At 50.5% G+C, this 17,853-nt stretch overlaps 3 protein-coding genes across 3 annotated transcripts; 2 read left to right on the forward strand and 1 right to left on the reverse strand.

The window, feature by feature from the left end:
* Positions 1-1,398: 1,398 nt before the first annotated feature.
* On the reverse strand, positions 1,399-8,154 carry L3040_003202 (uncharacterized protein; the record flags this gene model as incomplete). The annotated part of the gene is made up of 5 exons (XM_007293779.1): positions 1,399-1,969; positions 2,021-2,110; positions 2,158-3,920; positions 3,974-6,331; positions 6,382-8,154. 5 exons carry the CDS (start codon positions 8,152-8,154, stop codon positions 1,399-1,401), a joined length of 6,555 nt encoding a protein of 2,184 aa, XP_007293841.1.
* A 1,297-nt stretch (positions 8,155-9,451) lies between these two features.
* L3040_003203 (uncharacterized protein) lies at positions 9,452-12,192 on the forward strand (the record flags this gene model as incomplete). Its single annotated transcript, XM_007293778.1, has 5 exons — positions 9,452-9,619; positions 9,696-9,790; positions 9,837-9,954; positions 10,007-10,105; positions 10,159-12,192. 5 exons carry the CDS (start codon positions 9,452-9,454, stop codon positions 12,190-12,192), a joined length of 2,514 nt encoding a protein of 837 aa, XP_007293840.1.
* Positions 12,193-15,961: 3,769 nt separating this feature from the next.
* Positions 15,962-17,598, forward strand: L3040_003204 (uncharacterized protein; the record flags this gene model as incomplete). Its single annotated transcript, XM_007293777.1, has 2 exons — positions 15,962-16,201; positions 16,252-17,598. The coding sequence occupies 2 exons, from the start codon at positions 15,962-15,964 to the stop codon at positions 17,596-17,598; spliced, it is 1,587 nt and encodes a 528-aa protein (XP_007293839.1).
* Between the last annotated feature and the right edge of the window lie 255 nt (positions 17,599-17,853).

Below are 17,853 nucleotides of genomic sequence, written 5' to 3' on the forward strand. Positions count from 1 at the left end.
CACTTTACTTACCACACTACACCAATCCTCAGCTCGCCTAAGTAGGCCTCCTCACCGCCTTTCAAAATAAATCGCAATCGATAGTCAGATATTCTACCAGCCAATCCGATTTAAAAAAATTTACACACATCGGAAGAAGACATAATCGCAAATCCCTTATCGATGTGAGATATCTTTTTTGAGTCGTATCGTACGTAATAGTAGATTGCTATACCTAGGAGACAAGCATTTCTCATACGTGCGAAAAATCCGCACGCGCTTCCGATCCGCAGTCAGTCGCTTATATACCGACGGAGACTGAGACTGAAATGAAAGGCTGGAAGGAGGCCGGCCCACCTAGGCGAGCCGACGATTGTAGGTAGCAAGACGGGATTCCTGGCTCCTCGCTTTACCTAAGGTACCTACTTACCTACCTACCTACTTACTCACTTACCTACGCAGCAAAAGCTCCACACTCCACGCTCCAAGGAGAAGGGGACGATAGAAACGATGAGACAGACGCCAAGGGCCCAGTAAAATTTATATATATATATTTTTTTTTTTTTTTTTTTCTGGAAAGGAATGAACCAAACGCATACGCAAACGCAAACGCAGACGCAGACGCCTACGCATACGCAAACTAGTGCCGAGAGACCCACCCACCTACCTACATGTGTGTGTGCCCCTAGAGAGAAGACAGAGAGGTGTCACGAAAGTACATAACTTCCTTCGCAAGTACAGAACCACGGAACACGATACAGTACAGATAGGTAAGAACAGATCCGACGCGACGCCGGGAAACCTGCCGAGGAGTACCCTACCTACCTTACCTTACCTAAAGATGCAGAGTCACAATCAGAGAGGTTGGATCCACGCTATTCCCTTTCGTGATGGGAGGGAGGAGGGATGAATCACAATCCGAACTTTCCTCTTCCCATTTCTCTCCACTTTGTGGGTTTAAGACCCATATCAATTAACATACACGGAATGAATAATGTCGCCGATCCCCCTTGCGCCCCCCCACTCTATTCAATTAGGTACTGTCCGAGTTCTGTACAGTAGAACGCCAGGCTATGCATATAAACAACAGTTCCCCTCTTCGTGACATGAACGCCCCTTTCTCCCCGTTCTGGATCCCTGCCCGCGTTCAACGCACCATACAGGGCCAGCCAGCCATCCATCCATCCTATTTACAGCCTTATGCGGGATCCCGCTCCCAGAATCGAAAGAAATTCATCATGATGCCCTACCCTGCCCCATCTGTGGTGGGTGAGGTCCGTAAAACGCCATGTGCGCCCTTCAAACCCCAAATTGTGCGACAACCTCGCACGGTCACCGGCTGCAAAGATCCACCCAGAATCCCGTGGCCACACCCCCCCTCTGTCCTCCCCCAAATCCCCTGAAAGAATCCGTGTACGGCTAAGTGACGCTCCCTCCTCGGCCCGGTCTGCCTGGCCTATCACCAGGTCTCCTCATCGTGAAACTGCGCCGGATACTCTCCCCCCACGCCGAATTATCAAGCACGTCGAGCACGTTTTCGGCACTGACTGCACTCCCGCGTCTACTGCTATTCGCAGACCCTGTTGGCGTTGGCCCTTGCCTTCCGACACCGAGCTGTTCGTTGCCATCGAAACTGAAGTTGCTGTGTGCTGAATTTGTTGGTTTGTGACGTGACATTCGTGGCGATAACCCAGGAGAGACATTATGCGGCACAGGGGGAGACTTTCCTGGAGTCGTTGGTGACGATGGACTAACTGCAGAAGATCCTCGTCTACGAGTGCCGACGGCGCCGTCTAAGCCGTGGGTGATGAATGAGGTTCGAGGGTCCACGGCCTTTAGTGGGGACAGCATCGGAGAGACGTTTACTTTTGCTTGCTTGGCGACATCGTCCGTATCGTCAGTGTAGACTTCAGGGCCTAGCTGTGGAATATCAGCCATGCGGCCTGATCTCTTCTGTTCTAGGTGCCTTTGAAATCTCCTAGAATAGTACCTACAAACGTGTTAGTAATAACAATGGAGGTACGTGAGTATTTATCCTTACATGGTATCGAAAAAGCCAAGAACGATTCGCCTGCGCACTTCCTCTTCGACTCGTTGGAGGCGAGCACGACGACGCAAGAACTCCTCGAGCCTGGATCAAGTTAGCATAACCTCAAACCATCAGACGAAGACTCTTACTTCAAACTCTTGTTGTCGCTGATGACGTTATAATGTGCCAAGATCATCAACACAGTCGTGAACGAAATCCCTTTATCAACATCGGCGGAGATCATCACTTCCTCAAAAAAGAGATTATACCGAGCTCGTGATCGCCGGACAGCCTGCGCGTCAATCTGGGCGAGTCTCTTGTTCAGAGCCCTCACATTGACGCTGGTCAGGGCTGGGCCTGACGACATGGACATGTGCCTGGCTCCCGTCGGTTCGCCCCGGATGTCTTCCAGAATTTTGCCTACCGAATGTTCCTGCGGGTAGATTCGCATTTCAAAGATACCAGAAAGCTCTCCAAGCAGTCTGGGAAACTGCTCTTTAGAAATGTATCCCTTTCCTTCGGGATCCAGGGTAGCCCATGCCTGTTTAAAGCGCCGGATCTCCTCTCGACTAACTTTACCAAGCCCGCTTGAATGTTGGTAGACGTAACTGAAGCTTTCGTAGATGAGCGAGACGAACAAACTCGTGAAGATGTACATGCTCAATATGTTCCAAAGGATGAATAAAGCTCTGGCCCAACCCGTACTGCCACAATCGCTGTTGAAGAAACTGAGGTCGTCCACGCAGAGTGGAGGTCTGATTGTGGCGAAATCCTCCATGATAGCATTCCATCCTTCACCACAAGACATCCGGAATAGCAGGATCAGTGCTTTCGGGACGGTTCTGAAATTGAGATTATCGGTCTCGTTGTCACCGAATCTTGTGAGCCCAAATGTCTGTGTCAAGGCGATGGCAAAGACTAGAAACAAGACAAACCATGTTGCCAGGAGATTCCCGATGGATTGAGCACTAGCGGCCGCTGTTTTGAACAATTGGTCCAGCGCCTCGTTTCGAGGGATAAGAAGGAAGACGACGGAAACTAGAAACATCTTATGCATCTGTACGTAAACTTGGCTCTGAAAGCTCGACATGAGGAGAACCGTCGTCGTAAAGGTCCCAAAAACAGCGAATATCGAGAATAAATCCCAAGAGCTCCGTCTGAACCGTGCCCAGCTGAGTCCGATGATTCGCACAATGATGTTTGTCATGTAGAACATCGTGCACGCTAGCAGAATGTAGGTTCTAGTCTTATCCCACCACTCAGGCTCAGGGTAGTATTCGGCCAAGATCAGTATGAGGTGGAAAACGAGCACTATAGTTATGGCGCGTTGCCACCGACCATGCTTTCTCACTGCTCTCTTGTAACACCAGTCTTTGAGCGCATTTCCTCCAGTCGTAGGGGGCCGTTTCGAGGGCTGTACATGCCGCAAAAGCTTTCGGAGTTCGACCCATGACCGTTGATCTGCCGTCAAGAATGCCACGCCCGTTTGTTCCGTGTAGTTCCGCATGAAGACCGAAATGAACACTGTCAGAACGAAGACTGTAGCAAGCAAGTTAAATATGACGAAGAATATTGCGTTGCCTTGGGATGCATAGTCTCGTGGCTGAAGTCCATGGCCAACAATCGACTCTGCACTCCACATCACATCCATCCAACCCTCTTGAGACACAATTTGGAACAAGATGAAGAGCGAGCCTCCAAAATCATCAAAATCGTAGAAGGGGTTCGATACCACTCGCGGTGCCAAGATGGGCCAGTCGTTACTGAATGGTGTGTTGTTATATTCGCCAAAACAGTCCGTAAGCTTGATAATAGAATCGGACCCATCGTTACACGACATCATTTTGCCATTGAAGAGGTTGACCCCGTAGAGAGCGAAGGGTATCAACAGAGACAGAGAGACAAACGCAGCCTTTCAAGTCAGCTTCCACCCATCAATGTGGCAGTCTTAGATTAGAAACTCACCGAGAGGACCTTCCAACCCCCGACGATGATCAAGGAGTGGAAGGTATTTCGAGCGCTATCACTCACGTTGAGCAGCCTCAGAGCCCGGAGTGCCTTAAATGCCCCTACAGCTCTTGATACTGCGCCGTCGTTGGAAAGTGCCGTGCTAACGCTGATCCAGAATGTGATGAGTACCAAACCATCGATGAGACCCCATGAGCTCCTGAAGAATGCATTAGGGGTCCAAAAAAATCCATCCGCAATGACCTTGATCAAAGCCTCAACTGTGAACAGAATCGCAAATGACAGGTCCGTCCATACAAACCAGTTCCTCACGTTGAAGGTGTGGGTTTGAAAAAATTCTTTCTGGTAAAGTGGCGTCGTCACGCAAGCAAGTATAACCATCGCAACAATGGCACAGTAAATGAATGCGGAGAATATGTACCAAACGAGTAGGTTCGGCTCTACGCCGTCAAATCGCTCACTTCCTCGACCGGGACCAACAATTCTCTGGCAGAGACGACGGATAGGATTTGTAGGTCGGAAAATAAACAAGGCGTTATTGTAATTTGGGTGACGTGCAAGAAACTCCCGCTGTGCTTTCCTGCGCTGAGAAGTTGCAGAGACGGCTTCTTTAGCCAAAGTCCTTGCGTCGGTCTGCTCATCAACACCTTTAGAGACTTGAAAGTCCGAGTAGAAAGGGTTTGGTTCCCGGTGCCAAATTCGGCTTTTGAACTTGCTCCACATTCCAGTCTTGACGGCAGTCGCGTCTTGAGGAGGTGTGGCAGTAGCAGGAGCCTGCATCTCGTTCATCATCTCGTCATCAAGAAAATCTTTCACGACAGCGTCCTTGAGCAGCATTTCCATAGTCGCAGGTCCGTAATCCAGTGGATCTTTCTTTGACCTCGCTCGTCCGAATCGAAAGAGAGCGGAAAGTGACAGATTACTAGAGCTGCTGCCAGCTTCTTTCCGATTCAAGAATGACCTGACCTGATGCATCCGTTTCTCATCTTCCGAGACGTCAAAGTTCTCCTGGATGACTGCTATAAACATATTCACCAGAATGAAATTTGCGAGAATGAACCATCCAATGAAGAAGGCAGCGGCCATCCAAGCGGTGTTCCGAGCTGTGCTGAATGCGGTGATATTGTACAGGTTCGCTGTCCAGTTTTCACTCGACAAGACTTGGTACATGCCGAGGAACGCATTATAGATAGTGAAGAAAGTAATTTGAATGGTGTCTCCATGGGCATCGGTCGGAGTCAATTCCCCCCTGAACATCTGTATGGCAAAGATTGACATCAAGAAGGTAAGCAAGAAGACGAAGAGCATGAGATTGGCGATACCCTTTGAATTTCCTAGGACTAGCGTAATTAAACCTCTGGTAACAGGAACGGCTATAATGACGCGGTAGACTCGCAATATTTGAAATAGGGTAAGCCAATTGTATGCTTGACCGGAATTTCGGATCGGCGGGAGGAGAATGACAGTAGTGATAACTGCTAGACTGAGATCGACGAGACATTGTTTGTCTTGAAAGAACCCACGCCAGTCAGCAGCAAAGCGAATGATAATCTCCACCAACAGGATGAAGGTCACAACAATTTCCGCGTCGTCGATGAACTCGGCACGGGCGTTGGACATATTCGCGGTACGAACTGATTGGGAGAGAAGGCCGAATATTATCACGATAATCCAGATCTGCTGAGTTTTGTTGTACCATTTCTTCAAAGCAGTGTGCCTTTCTGCTGTATCGGCCTTCTCCGAGGGGAGCATGTCCTTAAGCTGAGCTGTGAAAGCGCTTGCCCTTCCTTCCTCTCTGATGATCTGAAAGGAAGACGTAATGACTGCGATCAGCAAATTGAGAAGCCAAAGCGTCATAATCACGATGGCTCCTGCAAAAAAGAGAGCGGCGGCCAGATAGTCTGAGTCCGTGGAGTAGTACATGAGATCTGTGAACGTGTTCGCGGTCATGACAACAAAGACCAATTCCAATGACTGGAAAATGTTGTCGAAACTAACAGTGCCATTGTAAGGAAGCTTATTGGGGCTCAGTTCGAGGCACAAAGATCCGCGAGGGCAGAGATACCCCTTGGAGGAAGTAGAGCCATTCCTGATCTGATCAGGAAAACCAACTTGGTAGGGCATGGGTGCGCCAGTTTCGATATCGAGATGACCACCACAGAATTGCAGAATCTGGGTGTATGCTGTGCCGGTGCTGTTGGTAGGATCTGTCGGGTCGATCCAAACACATTGTCGGTTGAAGCTAGATTTAAAGCTCTGAACTCCGATGATGGCGAACAAGAGCCAAAAGAATCCGATGAGAAAGGAGACATTAAGTAGTAGTGGGGTGGCCTTTTTCAAGCTCCGAAGGATAATCTGAAGATACATGTGAGCATGACCCACCAGATAAGATACACTCTACTTACAGCAGTACCGTGTGTAAGAGCTAGCAATCGCAGAATTCGGAGGCAACTGAGCATTCGGAAGATGTACAAGTGAGATGAGTCTTCATAACCGCTTATACTCATAACGAACGCGATCCAGTAAGCAACAACAGCCAACAAGTCAAGCCTGTTAAATGAGTGCCGCAAGAATGCACGCCTTGCTAGTTGTAGACGTTGTGCTTGTTCCACTGTCCGAACGGACTCTCCTTGGATGTCCGTAAAAGAACGAATTATTGTCCGACCCTCTAGAGAAGGATTTCGAGGAACTCGGAGGGACATGGTTCGTTGCGGTCTAAAGACAGCATGATACTTGTCGATGATAGTAGCCTTGAACCCGCTCTTGTTCTTCCTCGTACTGTACTCCGGGGCGTTCATGATGAGGCCAGACACGATTATCCGCGCCGCCATTTCCAGTGTGAAGACGATGAACAAGCCAAGTAGAGCATAGTCAATGGAAGATCTACCCCAGCGAGCTGGGCGCGGATGCTTGTAAACACTTTTGGAGCCTTCAACTGCTAGGAGGACGGTCTGGATGACAATGAGAATAAGAATCGCGGGCTCCGTCAGAGGATAGACAAGGACATCAGCCAATTTGTTCCTAATTTGGCTCTCTGGGGCAAAGATTCCCAAGCTCTTGCCCCTTAGCGGATTTTGGGGTTTCTCTGGTTCCTGTTCGAAACTCGCCTGTGGCTGAGCTCCTCCAAAGAAGCGCATAGCTTTCTCAACGGGGGCAGTGGGAAGGTTTTGCTGGTAATTGGGCCCCGCAGCCAAAGGATCTTTCTTGTGTTTCGGCTGGAATCTCGTCTCCGATTCATCACTAAGACTTGCAATACTGCCCGCACTGTCCAGTGTATTTGGTGTGCTGGTGGCGCCATCCCTAGCAGCTATCTTACGAGTTGCTCTCCACGCTTCTCTCCGCGCACTTGATTCAATCGCTTCGGCTTCCCCACCAAGGTTGACAACACGTTGCGACATCGCACGAACTATTGATCCAGCCGTTTGTAAGACCCCAGCAGTCGAGGGAGATCGTGACCTGTTTCGCCCTCCGCTCGGAGTCAAGGACTTTCCATAGCTACTCCTTGACCGCATTCCGGCTTCCGGGTCCTGCAAGTCGTCCCCCAGCCTGGATCCTCTTGTGTATTCTGGAGTATCAAAAGTGACACTCTGAAAGCTTGATCTGCCATGCTGTTGCCCTTCAGGTGTCGAAAATTGAGTGCCACTCATTGGTTGAAGAGATGTTGGGTCCGTCAGAGGTATTGTGTCGGAATCCGGGGGATAGTACGAGGGTCGGTGCTCGTCCATCCCATCTCCATACGGCGATATCCTATCCAGACGTTCGTGATCGCCAGAGCTATAGGAGAGCGTACGCGTTAGTGGAGCATGCGAAACACTTATGTCTGGTACCAGAAGTCCAGCAAAGCCCATTGCCGATTGGAATTCCCCTGGATTTTCAACTTCAACATCGTCTTCCACCGTCACCCTTCTTTGCTGCTGCGCGGGTTGTGAATTATTGCCATGAGTCCGCCTTTGCGTTGGGCTGGGAGAAGTATTCCCAAGTCTCTCATATCTGGGCCCAGCGATTTCTCCGCTCAATGGCCTGAAGCCGCCATTCAAGAGACTACTTCCACGGGTATGCTGCCGCCTCTCTCCATCCCCAATACCCACAGAGCCTGGTGGTCGCGCAAGGTCCCGCAAAGGTATCGACTGTGGAGGGGTCGAAGGATGCGCAGGATCTTGGGAGCTTGAGGCGGGCATAGTGACGTATGCCACAGACCCGCAGGCCTATATAATATCGTTGTGGTGTATTCAATCTCGAATGGTGGATCTCGAAGCTCTGGTTCTGCGAGGGTGAGACGGGTGATACAAACAGCCGCGCAACTCGAGGGTATTTGTTGCGTCAAATGGGCATGATTCCGGGCGGCGAGTACGCTCCTTGTGAGGAGTAGCGAATCCTCCTTTCTTTCGTTTTGTTTGTGCTTTTGTGCTTTCTGTCTTTCTCTCTTCCAGGCGCCAGGATCAAAAGAATGTAGTTGTGATAGTCATAAGCAAGACGGGATGTGGACTTTGAGATGAATCTTTTCTGTAACGAGCAACCTGGCGCTGTGGGTGAGCAGCGCACCGTGCCTTGGGCCGTTGGCCAGAGTCCGTACGTACGGAGTACAGTATACTTTTTAGTGCTTTAAGCGAGTACTTACTACACGTAGCGCAGCTGACAGATGCGTTCGATGCTATTCTGGGACAGACCGGGCTGAGTCAGGCTAGGCTGGAGATCTGTCTTGAAGTACGGAGGTATTCGTATGTCTCACGGGTAGGTACATGGTAGTACGGAGGTAGGTAGGTAGGTAGGTAGGTAGGTAAGAGAGTACCTATTATTATGTATGCCATAAGGATGGGGGAAAGTAGGATGAGGGAAGTAAGACGGGCTTGTTTACTTCGAAAAGGGGGACAGAGACGTACAAAAGATAGAGTGGTAGCTACTGTACTTGTAATATGCCTGCCAGGTTGAAACTAGACCACACCAATCCAGACCAGTGCCGTCGCACAGAGGTTGAGGCGGCAAAGAAATCAGAATGTAGGATTGTTAATACATACTTTGTACTAGTAATGTAAAAGCACTACCTAGGTACCTACTTCATTGCATAAATCAATAGGTAAAGAGTTGAAAATCTCTATGCTCACAACTACAATGTGACTGACTCCGTCTTCTGCAACAATGCACGTTTGGACGCTTCTCTCGGAATATACTTTTTCCGTGTGCATAGGCCCATGTCAATCGGCTAGTCCCGATATTGAATAGCGTTAATCCCTATCTTGACGCGACCGTGAATTCCTCACGTCTTTTCGTTCTACAGCCTCTCGACCCTCGAACCTTGACGCTCGACAAGCACGAAGGCGCCAACTCCAACTCCAACATCCACCCTTAGGAAACCACCTTTCGCTCCAGCAATATCTTTGTGGTGAGCATCTATTCAAAGCCAGTGTAATCTTTGCCTCTTCCCTCATAGTTGCGACAACCACGTCAACGTGCAAAGGTGTCCGACCCTCTTCCAAGATGGGCTCCTCTAGGAAGAGAGGACGACAGGAGATGGAAGCCGTCGATCCCCCCCGAGAACCAACTCTCCTCAAGCGCATACGCAACTCGTGGGAGTTTGCCAACTTGGCACAATGGATTTACACCTTTGGTCGGGCGGTGAAGATTGACGAGAATCTGGATATTGCGGTTCGACTCTCCTCCCTTCCGCTCCCTGCACCACCCCGACGCCTGTGGCCTCTCACAGACTGATGCTTCGTTATAGGACTTGGAAATGGAATGCTTGAACCCCCATTCGACAATTCTCTCTGAGATCGGACTCGCGCTCCTCAAGTTTGTTTCTTCACACAGAGGTCTTACGTATGTATGACTGGCCCTCGCCATTGTCAACGCTAAACCTGCGTAGGCCCGAGACATTTGATGAGTATACCCGAAGACAATATGTTGCTAAGGCACCTGGCCGAAATCCCTTTGGCGTCGGGGAAGATCCCAACTGCTTCAAGGACTTTGATGTGTTCACAAAGGTGCGCTATAGCTAGCATCCATTGTGGGCGAACATAGCTCATCTCTGAATAGATCCGAGTCCTGCAACAGCTTACGGTATGGACTATGGTAAACCCCGATCGCATTCGTGAGCGAATGGAGGAACAAAAGGATACGGAGCAAACACTATGGGTAGGTGGTGCCGCGGTTGCAATGTTGGTTTCCCGCTAACAACCATTTAACAGAGAATCGAGCCGTATGGATGGGACGCTCAGGATCGTACGTACATCGTACTGGATGACAATCGCCTCTACCGACGGACCGACCCTCCTCTACCACCCACTCCCGAGCCGAAGCCCAAGAGGAATTCGAAGAAGGGCAGAGCTATGCGACGAGCAAGCAGGCAACAAAAAGCTGTGGAGCAAGCCGAAAGTGAGACCGAGCGTAATGACGAAGCAAAGCCCGAGAAAAAAGACAACGACGCGACCGCTGCCCCAGAGGATGATGGGTTTGGTGGGATGGCTTGGGAATGTATCGCCGTGACCCTAGACGAGTTCAACACTTTCGTTGCTTCTATCGAGAAGTCGCGAGACCCAAACGAGAAGAGCTTGCGGAAGCGTATCGTTGACGAAATCCTGCCAATACTTGAGAAGCAAGAAGAATCTCGGAAGCGCAAGCAAGCACAAAAGGAGAGAGAGCTAATGAACCTAGAGAAGCTTGCTACCGCAAAGCGATCCTCCAGAATCGCAGGCAGAATGGAGCAGAAGCATCATGAAGAAGAGCAGCGTGAAGCCGAACGCAAGAAGGTCATCGAGCTTGCATTGGCCAAGAAGGAGCAAGAAAAGTGGCAGAAATTGGAGAAGGAGAGAGACTCTAGGATGCAAACCCGAGAACAGCGATTGAAGGAACGCGAAGCTCGCCGGATTTTGCACGAGGAGGAGCTTGCCAACCTGTCCGAAAATGGCAAGAAACTTGAGAGTGGCGAGGCCCGACTTTCTGAGCGCCAGATGAAGGCAGAAATCGAGCGAAAGAAGGCGGCTCTCGAAGAACTTGAGCAGGAAGATGACTGGATCTTTGATTGCATCTGCGGAGTCTATGGACAAGTCGATGATGGTACACACAGCATTGCGTGTGATACTTGCAACATCTGGCAACACAGCAAGTGCGCGGGCGTTAGTCAAAAAGAGGCAGAACGCGACGACTTTGCCTTCATCTGCACCACTTGTCAAAACCGTGGAAAGGATGCAGAGAAAGCCAAGACGCACCCACCAATCAAGCTCGTGCTTAAACGACCTGGATCCTCGTCGTCATCAACAGCACCTAAGTCAAATGGCTCTCTGCCTGCTAATCCCCTGGCAGATGGGAACCTAAATCCTCAAATCTCTCCTCAGAAGGTCACTCAACCCTCCCTTTTTGGAGGGCCGATCCAGTTCCCGAGACCGAACGGAGAACAACACCACCCAGCCCAATCTGGACCACATCCATCGATGCTAAGCTCCCCAGCACCTGTGGAACAGAGCAATGGATGTCAGCTATCACCGCAACGCCCTTCCGGACGTCAAGCTGCTACTAGCTATCAAGCTCCATCTCCATACGGTGTCGCTCGGGCTCCTAGCTCGCATGTGTTCTCTTCGCCCCATCCACATATTCCAACCAGTCTGCCTCAACCAGGACAGCCTCCTGTGTTTACATTTGGCCCTAACGGAAGTTACAAACAATCCAACCCAGCACCACAAAATACACCCATCCAACCTGCTAGATCTGCGGCTCAAAGCTCACCAGCAGGTAATTACATCTATGGCACAACACCTGCATCACACGTCCTGAATGGCCCTGGTCCGGGATCAAGCGATGGTGGCCACCACCGAAGCTCTTTCAATATGCCATCGCCTCTTGCTGGGGTTCCAGTCCTGACTCCAAACAACAAGCCAAACCCACCACCCGTGATGGCTCCCAACTCCAATACCCCTCCGCCAACCTCGACTCCGGCAATGCTCCCCAAGTCCTCCCCGCCTCCACCGCCATCGTGGCAGCCGGCCATCTCACACGACCCCTCCGACTCCGGCCACGCATCAGCATTGCCTTCCGCCACAACCGGTCTCTCGCCAACCAAGCACTCGCCGCCCAGACAAATCTCGAACGGAAGCTTCAGCTCAGCTACGCCCTCGATCATACCACCCGTCGCTTCTCTAACTCCTAGCTCTCCATTGCAGGATCTCTCCCCTCCAATCAAGCATTCCGAGGCTCCTCGACCGAATGCACAGGCTGCGGCTCAGTGAGATTGCTTGAAAAACTTTTGATGAACAAAGGCGTCTATCTGGATGGGTCCAGATGTGGAGAATTGCATGGTGTTATGGTTGGATGGATGGCTTGGAAACTCTCAAATCAACGATGATATGTCATTTTCTTTTGTACATTTTACGAGTTCGGTTTTCGTGTCTTTATGGCTGGGTTTGGATTGATTCATGAGCATGAGAGACGAGCAGTTTCCTTAATCTGGGAGTGGTAAGACTTCATGGGAGCGGGAGCGAGATATGCCGAATGCGTGGTGGCCATGGTCATTTTAGAGGTTGGTCCACGAGGAGAGAGATAGACCTGGGTACGCGCACCACGAGATGAACAAATGTGTAAACTAATGTACAAATGAGAAGTTATGTAATCCTTTGAGTGTTCTTCCAAAGGGCTGATGAAAATGGAATACGGACTGTGGGCTTGTTCAGGCGACGGTATACTTATGTCGACTACAGGCCCACCTCATCTTATAACTTTTTCTTTTCTTTTTCATCTCTTTTTTCTTCTTTTTGTTTTGTTTTCCTCCCTCCCTTTCTTGTTCTATCTCCCTCTCTCCCTCTCTCCCTCTCTCCCTCTCTCCCTCTCTCCCTCTCTCCCTCTCTCCCCTTTCTCAACGGACGGTAGACGGACCCGGCGTCAGTCAATAAGGGTGAGGGATGGATCGAGATAACGCCTCATCAGGCTTTCAGAAAATTGATCTTTGATATGACACTGACGTCGAAATGGATTGTACCGCCCAACCAACCACAACCACAGCCGCAGCTGCATGCTAATGAATGAATGAATGAATGGATGAATGGATGAATGAGATGGACAGGCGGGCAGACAGGCAGGCAAACGAACGAACGAACGAACGAACGAGAGCGGAAAGCAGAGCAGGGTAGGCAAATTCATCAATCAATCTAATCTAATCTGATCAAATCGAATCAAGTCGAATCAAATCTAATCAAAAATAAAATCGAATGCAATGGAACAAACCGAACGCGCGGCGCGGCAAACGGAGGCGCGGCAGGTACGCGCACGCAGCAGATGGATAAAAGGAAGGGGAAAGAAGGGAAAGGGGAAAGAAGGGAAAGGGGAAAGGGGAAAGGGGAAAGGAAAGGGGAAAATGAATGCAGGGTGAGGTTTGATTGATTGATTGATTTGTTGGTTGATTGTTGTATTATTATTTTTTTACTGATCTTTTATTGATATTAGATAGATAGGTAGGTGTGGTTTGGATGGATGGATGGGTTGGTGGGTTGGTGCCAACTGATAGAGGTATTTATGTCTGTGTGTATGTGTGTATGTGTGTGTGTGTGTGTGTGTGTGTGTGTGTGTGTGTGTGTGTGTGTGTGTGCGTGAGGTTTGGGCTGCTGGGAAGGGAGGTGGATGGATGGATGCGCGACGGCCGGGAGGAGGGGAGGGATAAGGAATCGGGATACTGGGAGTTTGGCTGGGTGGATAGGTAGATGGATGTTAGATGAGCTGGGGAGAGAGAGAGAGAGAGAGAGAGAGAGAGAGAGAGAGAGAGAGCTGGAGCTGCTGAGGGAGCGGCGAATCTATGGTAGGTAGGCTGTAGGTTGTGGATGGGGTGGTGGTGAGGAGAGGAAGGAAGGGGGAGCTGAGGAGATGGATGGGATCTCGGAATACCTCCTACGGACGGATAGGTGGGTGCCCATGATTAAATACCAAGGAGGAAAGACATCTAAGCTGGAGCTATACAGTCGGGGAAAAACACCAGCTACGTAGGACCTCTTCTACGCATAAGAATAATCTCTCCATCTTTCTATCTCTCCATCTCTCGGTCTCTTCATCCCAACTCCCCTATTCCTTCAACTCCAATAACGACCACCCAAGATTACAGCCATCGTTATCCTGGGCCTCCCATGATCCACGAAACCGACGTTCAAACAGTTTCGTCTCTTTCAGCCGCTACTGCAACTACCCGTTCAGGTCGCGTGGGTGCGCTCCTCTCATCTGCGCACTACCGGCAAGGCCAGGAACTTATGTCTACCACCTGGCAGCTTACCTCCCAACCAAACCTCTCCCCTCCCCTTTCTCCCGTTGTCCTGGAGGACGTGTAGACACGTAGAGAGGCGTGTCTTTGCTCCCCCATCTGCGAAGGGAATTCCGTGTCGACATCTGCAGGTGCTGTGCGCAGTAGGTGGATAGCAAGCAAATGCATCTATCTCTCTGATCCTGCTTGATCGAATATGTAACTGCGGTAACCGAGAGAGAGAGAGAGCCCGTTTCCCTTGCGGCAGCGACCATGAATACTTAGGCGCGGGTAAAACCGGATCGGGGTGGTGTAGAGTGTGGCTATTCCGTATATGTGGCTGCACATTCCTGAGGCCAGGAACAGCTATCATGCCCTCTCGCTTCGGTGGATGATCCGTGTAACGTGAAAAAGATGAGCGCCTGCAAGCATTCCTCGCCCGCGACCGAGAGACCCTGCAGGGCTTGGCCCTGGTAGAGAGTCAGGTTGCTGCGAACTGGTGCATCTTGCGCGAACTGGTGGAGAAGAGACAATACAGTCAATAACAGCATCCAGGTAGGGTGCTCAATTGGAAGACTGCTGGCCTGTTTGTACTCACTTCAAGCCTCGACAGACGGGAACCCGTCACATCCTCGTATGTCTTGTAATGTCAGAGGTAGTCTGGATTGCGTGGGGTGGTATTGGGCCGCTGGGCACCACGGGTGTGACAGAACCAAAGATGGTCGGTCGGTGACTGTAGGGATATAGGGAAATAGAGCCGACATGAACTTCTGTACCGAAAGCGCATGATACCCATACGTGTGTAGATTATTCTTATGTTCGCAGAAATCGTCGTGAGGTGCTCATGTACGAAAGCAGTCGATGGCCGAAAGCAGACGGATTTGCCTCTCGCCAAAATCACCTAATTCGTCCATTTCCTTTCAGAACAGCCCGTATCTCGAATACATAAAGTTCAGCTGGCTTTCCTTTCTTCAGATCTTTGATTTCAAAACAAAGACCATCTCACTTTTTTTGCCTGCGCAGTGTGTATTTCGCAGTCATTGCTTCAGCCTGAAGATTTTTGTTGACACGTTCTCCGACAAAGGAAACTTCCTAAGACCAGAGAAGCCTCAGAGCATCGCGCTGCATTGCGGTCAGGGGTATTGGACGCTGGAAATTCGCATCTGCCACTCACCCGGTGCTGCGGTTCCAGAACATCTGTCTGCCAGGGAAAGGCCCACTGCTGCAAGACGGGTGCCCGCCATAGGTTCGTACCAAACTCTCTGCCACTGCACGATCCGAGAGAAAAGACAAACCATTCCCGCCTGATTCATCTCTCAGACTGAAAGTCTAATGATCGTTACTTCAGATGAACTATCTCCCACCTGGAGAACATTGCTAGAACTTCCTTCCAGAAGCTTGATTTATTCCTCAGCACATCTTCCCGGTCTCACTTGAGCGCCGGACCTGCTGTCGCAAAAGCTTCGGAAGACGCAACTATTGACAAGGCAGATATCGCTTGGCAGCGTTCACCTCAAGCACGGAGGAGGTTCCATCGACAGCCGAAAACAAGCAACTTCAGCCAGGACTACCTCTCGACTCTGCGAACGTTCAACAGCTTCCTCCGATTTTCAACACACATGCGCCCACGCGCAATCGCAACCTTTGAAAGCATTCTACACTCTTCAGCTGCTTGAGCTTGCTTATACCCGCGGCAGCCCCAGGTTCATTGACGGTAAAAAAGAGATCGAAACCTCAACTCCTTGAGTTCAGATCAGAGATCTTTCTTCTTCAACACAATGTCACACTCTCCACCACCACCTCCGATAGAAGGCGAGATCACTCAGCATGGGCTCCACCACATCGTCCAGCATAACTCGAATACGTCCTACCCACAAGAGCAGCACTACGATGAAGGCATCCACCTCCAATCGCACTACGGCTCTCCAGCACCTCAACAAGATGACGGATATCGCTATAGCCAACAGCCAAGATATGCGTACCATCAACACCAAGACTCTGGATTAGGAAGCCAATATGTAAGGGACAACAGCGAGCTCTTGCCAAAGTCGTAACTAACATTGCGCAGGAAACCTACGGGGGCCAAATGTATCAGGACCACTACAGCACTCCGGCGACTTCGCCTCCCACACCTTCAATGAGCGCACGGGATATGCGGACAAGAAGTGGGCTTGGAGTTGGTAGGGCACCCCAGAACTTGCAACCAATGCCCGAAGGACGATCGCGGATGGTCAAATCGCCAAAGCCAAAGAAGACCAAAGCAATGAAGCCCAAAGCCGAGAAGAAGATCGCGAAGCTCGAGAAGCCACTGAGCGAACTGACTAAGGACTGGGAGCACCTACCAATTGTGGACATTGAGGCATACGTCAACAGATCAGCAGAGGACCGAAGAAGAGAGGTAGACACTGGAAAGATTCCTGGCAAGGTCAAGCGCCCAATGAACTCCTTCATGTTGTACAGAAAGGCGTACCAAGGTCGGACAAAGGACTGGTGCCTCCAAAACAACCATCAGATCGTCTCTCAGGTGTGCGGTGATAGTTGGCCACTGGAGCCTGACCACATCAAGGAGCAGTACAGCGAATGGGCTAGGATCGAGCGTGCCAATCATCAGAATGCACACCCCGGATACAAGTTCTCGCCCACCAAGCCAGGAACTGCGAAGGCATCGAAGAGAAAGGTCTCCGAGGAGCCTCCTACCGAGGAATCCGACTTGGATGATTTCGAGTGGCAAGGTGGATCGAAGAGAAATTCTAAGAAGCATCGTCCGTCTCCAAGAATGGCTCCCCACCCAGTCCAATACCCAACTACCGAATCGGCGTATAGGTACTCTTCAAGAGACAACTCGATGGAGCCACGCCACAACTTCCACCCATCTTCTTACCAAGCCAACAATCCTGGAAGACCGCTGCCACCTCAATACAACCAGTCGAACCTGCGCCAAGGAGAGTACTACCAGCAGATCATCCACAACCACCAGAACATGGTGAACGTCGAAGATGTCGTCCTGAAGAAGGCGACTACTCCAGGACCACATTCATACTTGGGACTTCCAGGTGGCCACGAGTACGATATGATGCACTACCAGCAATACCAAGGTTCACCAGCCCCAGAGCACAGAATCGATCCGTCGTTGGGGCACCAAGACCATGCAATCTTCGACAACGCCAGCTTCCACGAGCCCGCTGGTCAGCCAAGCATGTACTATACTGCCAGCCAGAACGGTGATCATCAATGGGATACCCCGTTCGGAGCTCACGAGCAAGACCCTATGCCATTCATCGACCCTGCCCTCAGCTTGGACGGTTCCCAAATTCACGACCCGCATGCGCACATCTTGAAGGGCAACCAGGAGGGATGGCACGTCGAGACTCTTGACGAGGAAGACCAATTCAACAAGTGGATGGACGGCGCTTAAGTATTGTGTGATATTTTGAGGCGAATTTGTATTGACCCGCTCAGATCAGTTCGTTTTTCGTGACCATGGAACGTGGTGGTAAATGGAGAGGCAGACTGATAGGCATTTTCAGGTAGCGATAGGCGGCGTTGGAAGGATGGATATTGACATTGTGGAGATGATATGGGGATTTGGCGTTGACTGTAGTCCTTGAGATACCGCTTAGCCCAGGGGGCCAAATATTGTATGTAATAATTGATGAGATTTTGTCAACTC

This window comes from Drepanopeziza brunnea (genome assembly GCF_022702325.1).
Source record: "Drepanopeziza brunnea f. sp. 'multigermtubi' strain 214-2 chromosome Unknown ctg4, whole genome shotgun sequence".
NCBI lineage: Eukaryota > Fungi > Ascomycota > Leotiomycetes > Helotiales > Drepanopezizaceae > Drepanopeziza > Drepanopeziza brunnea.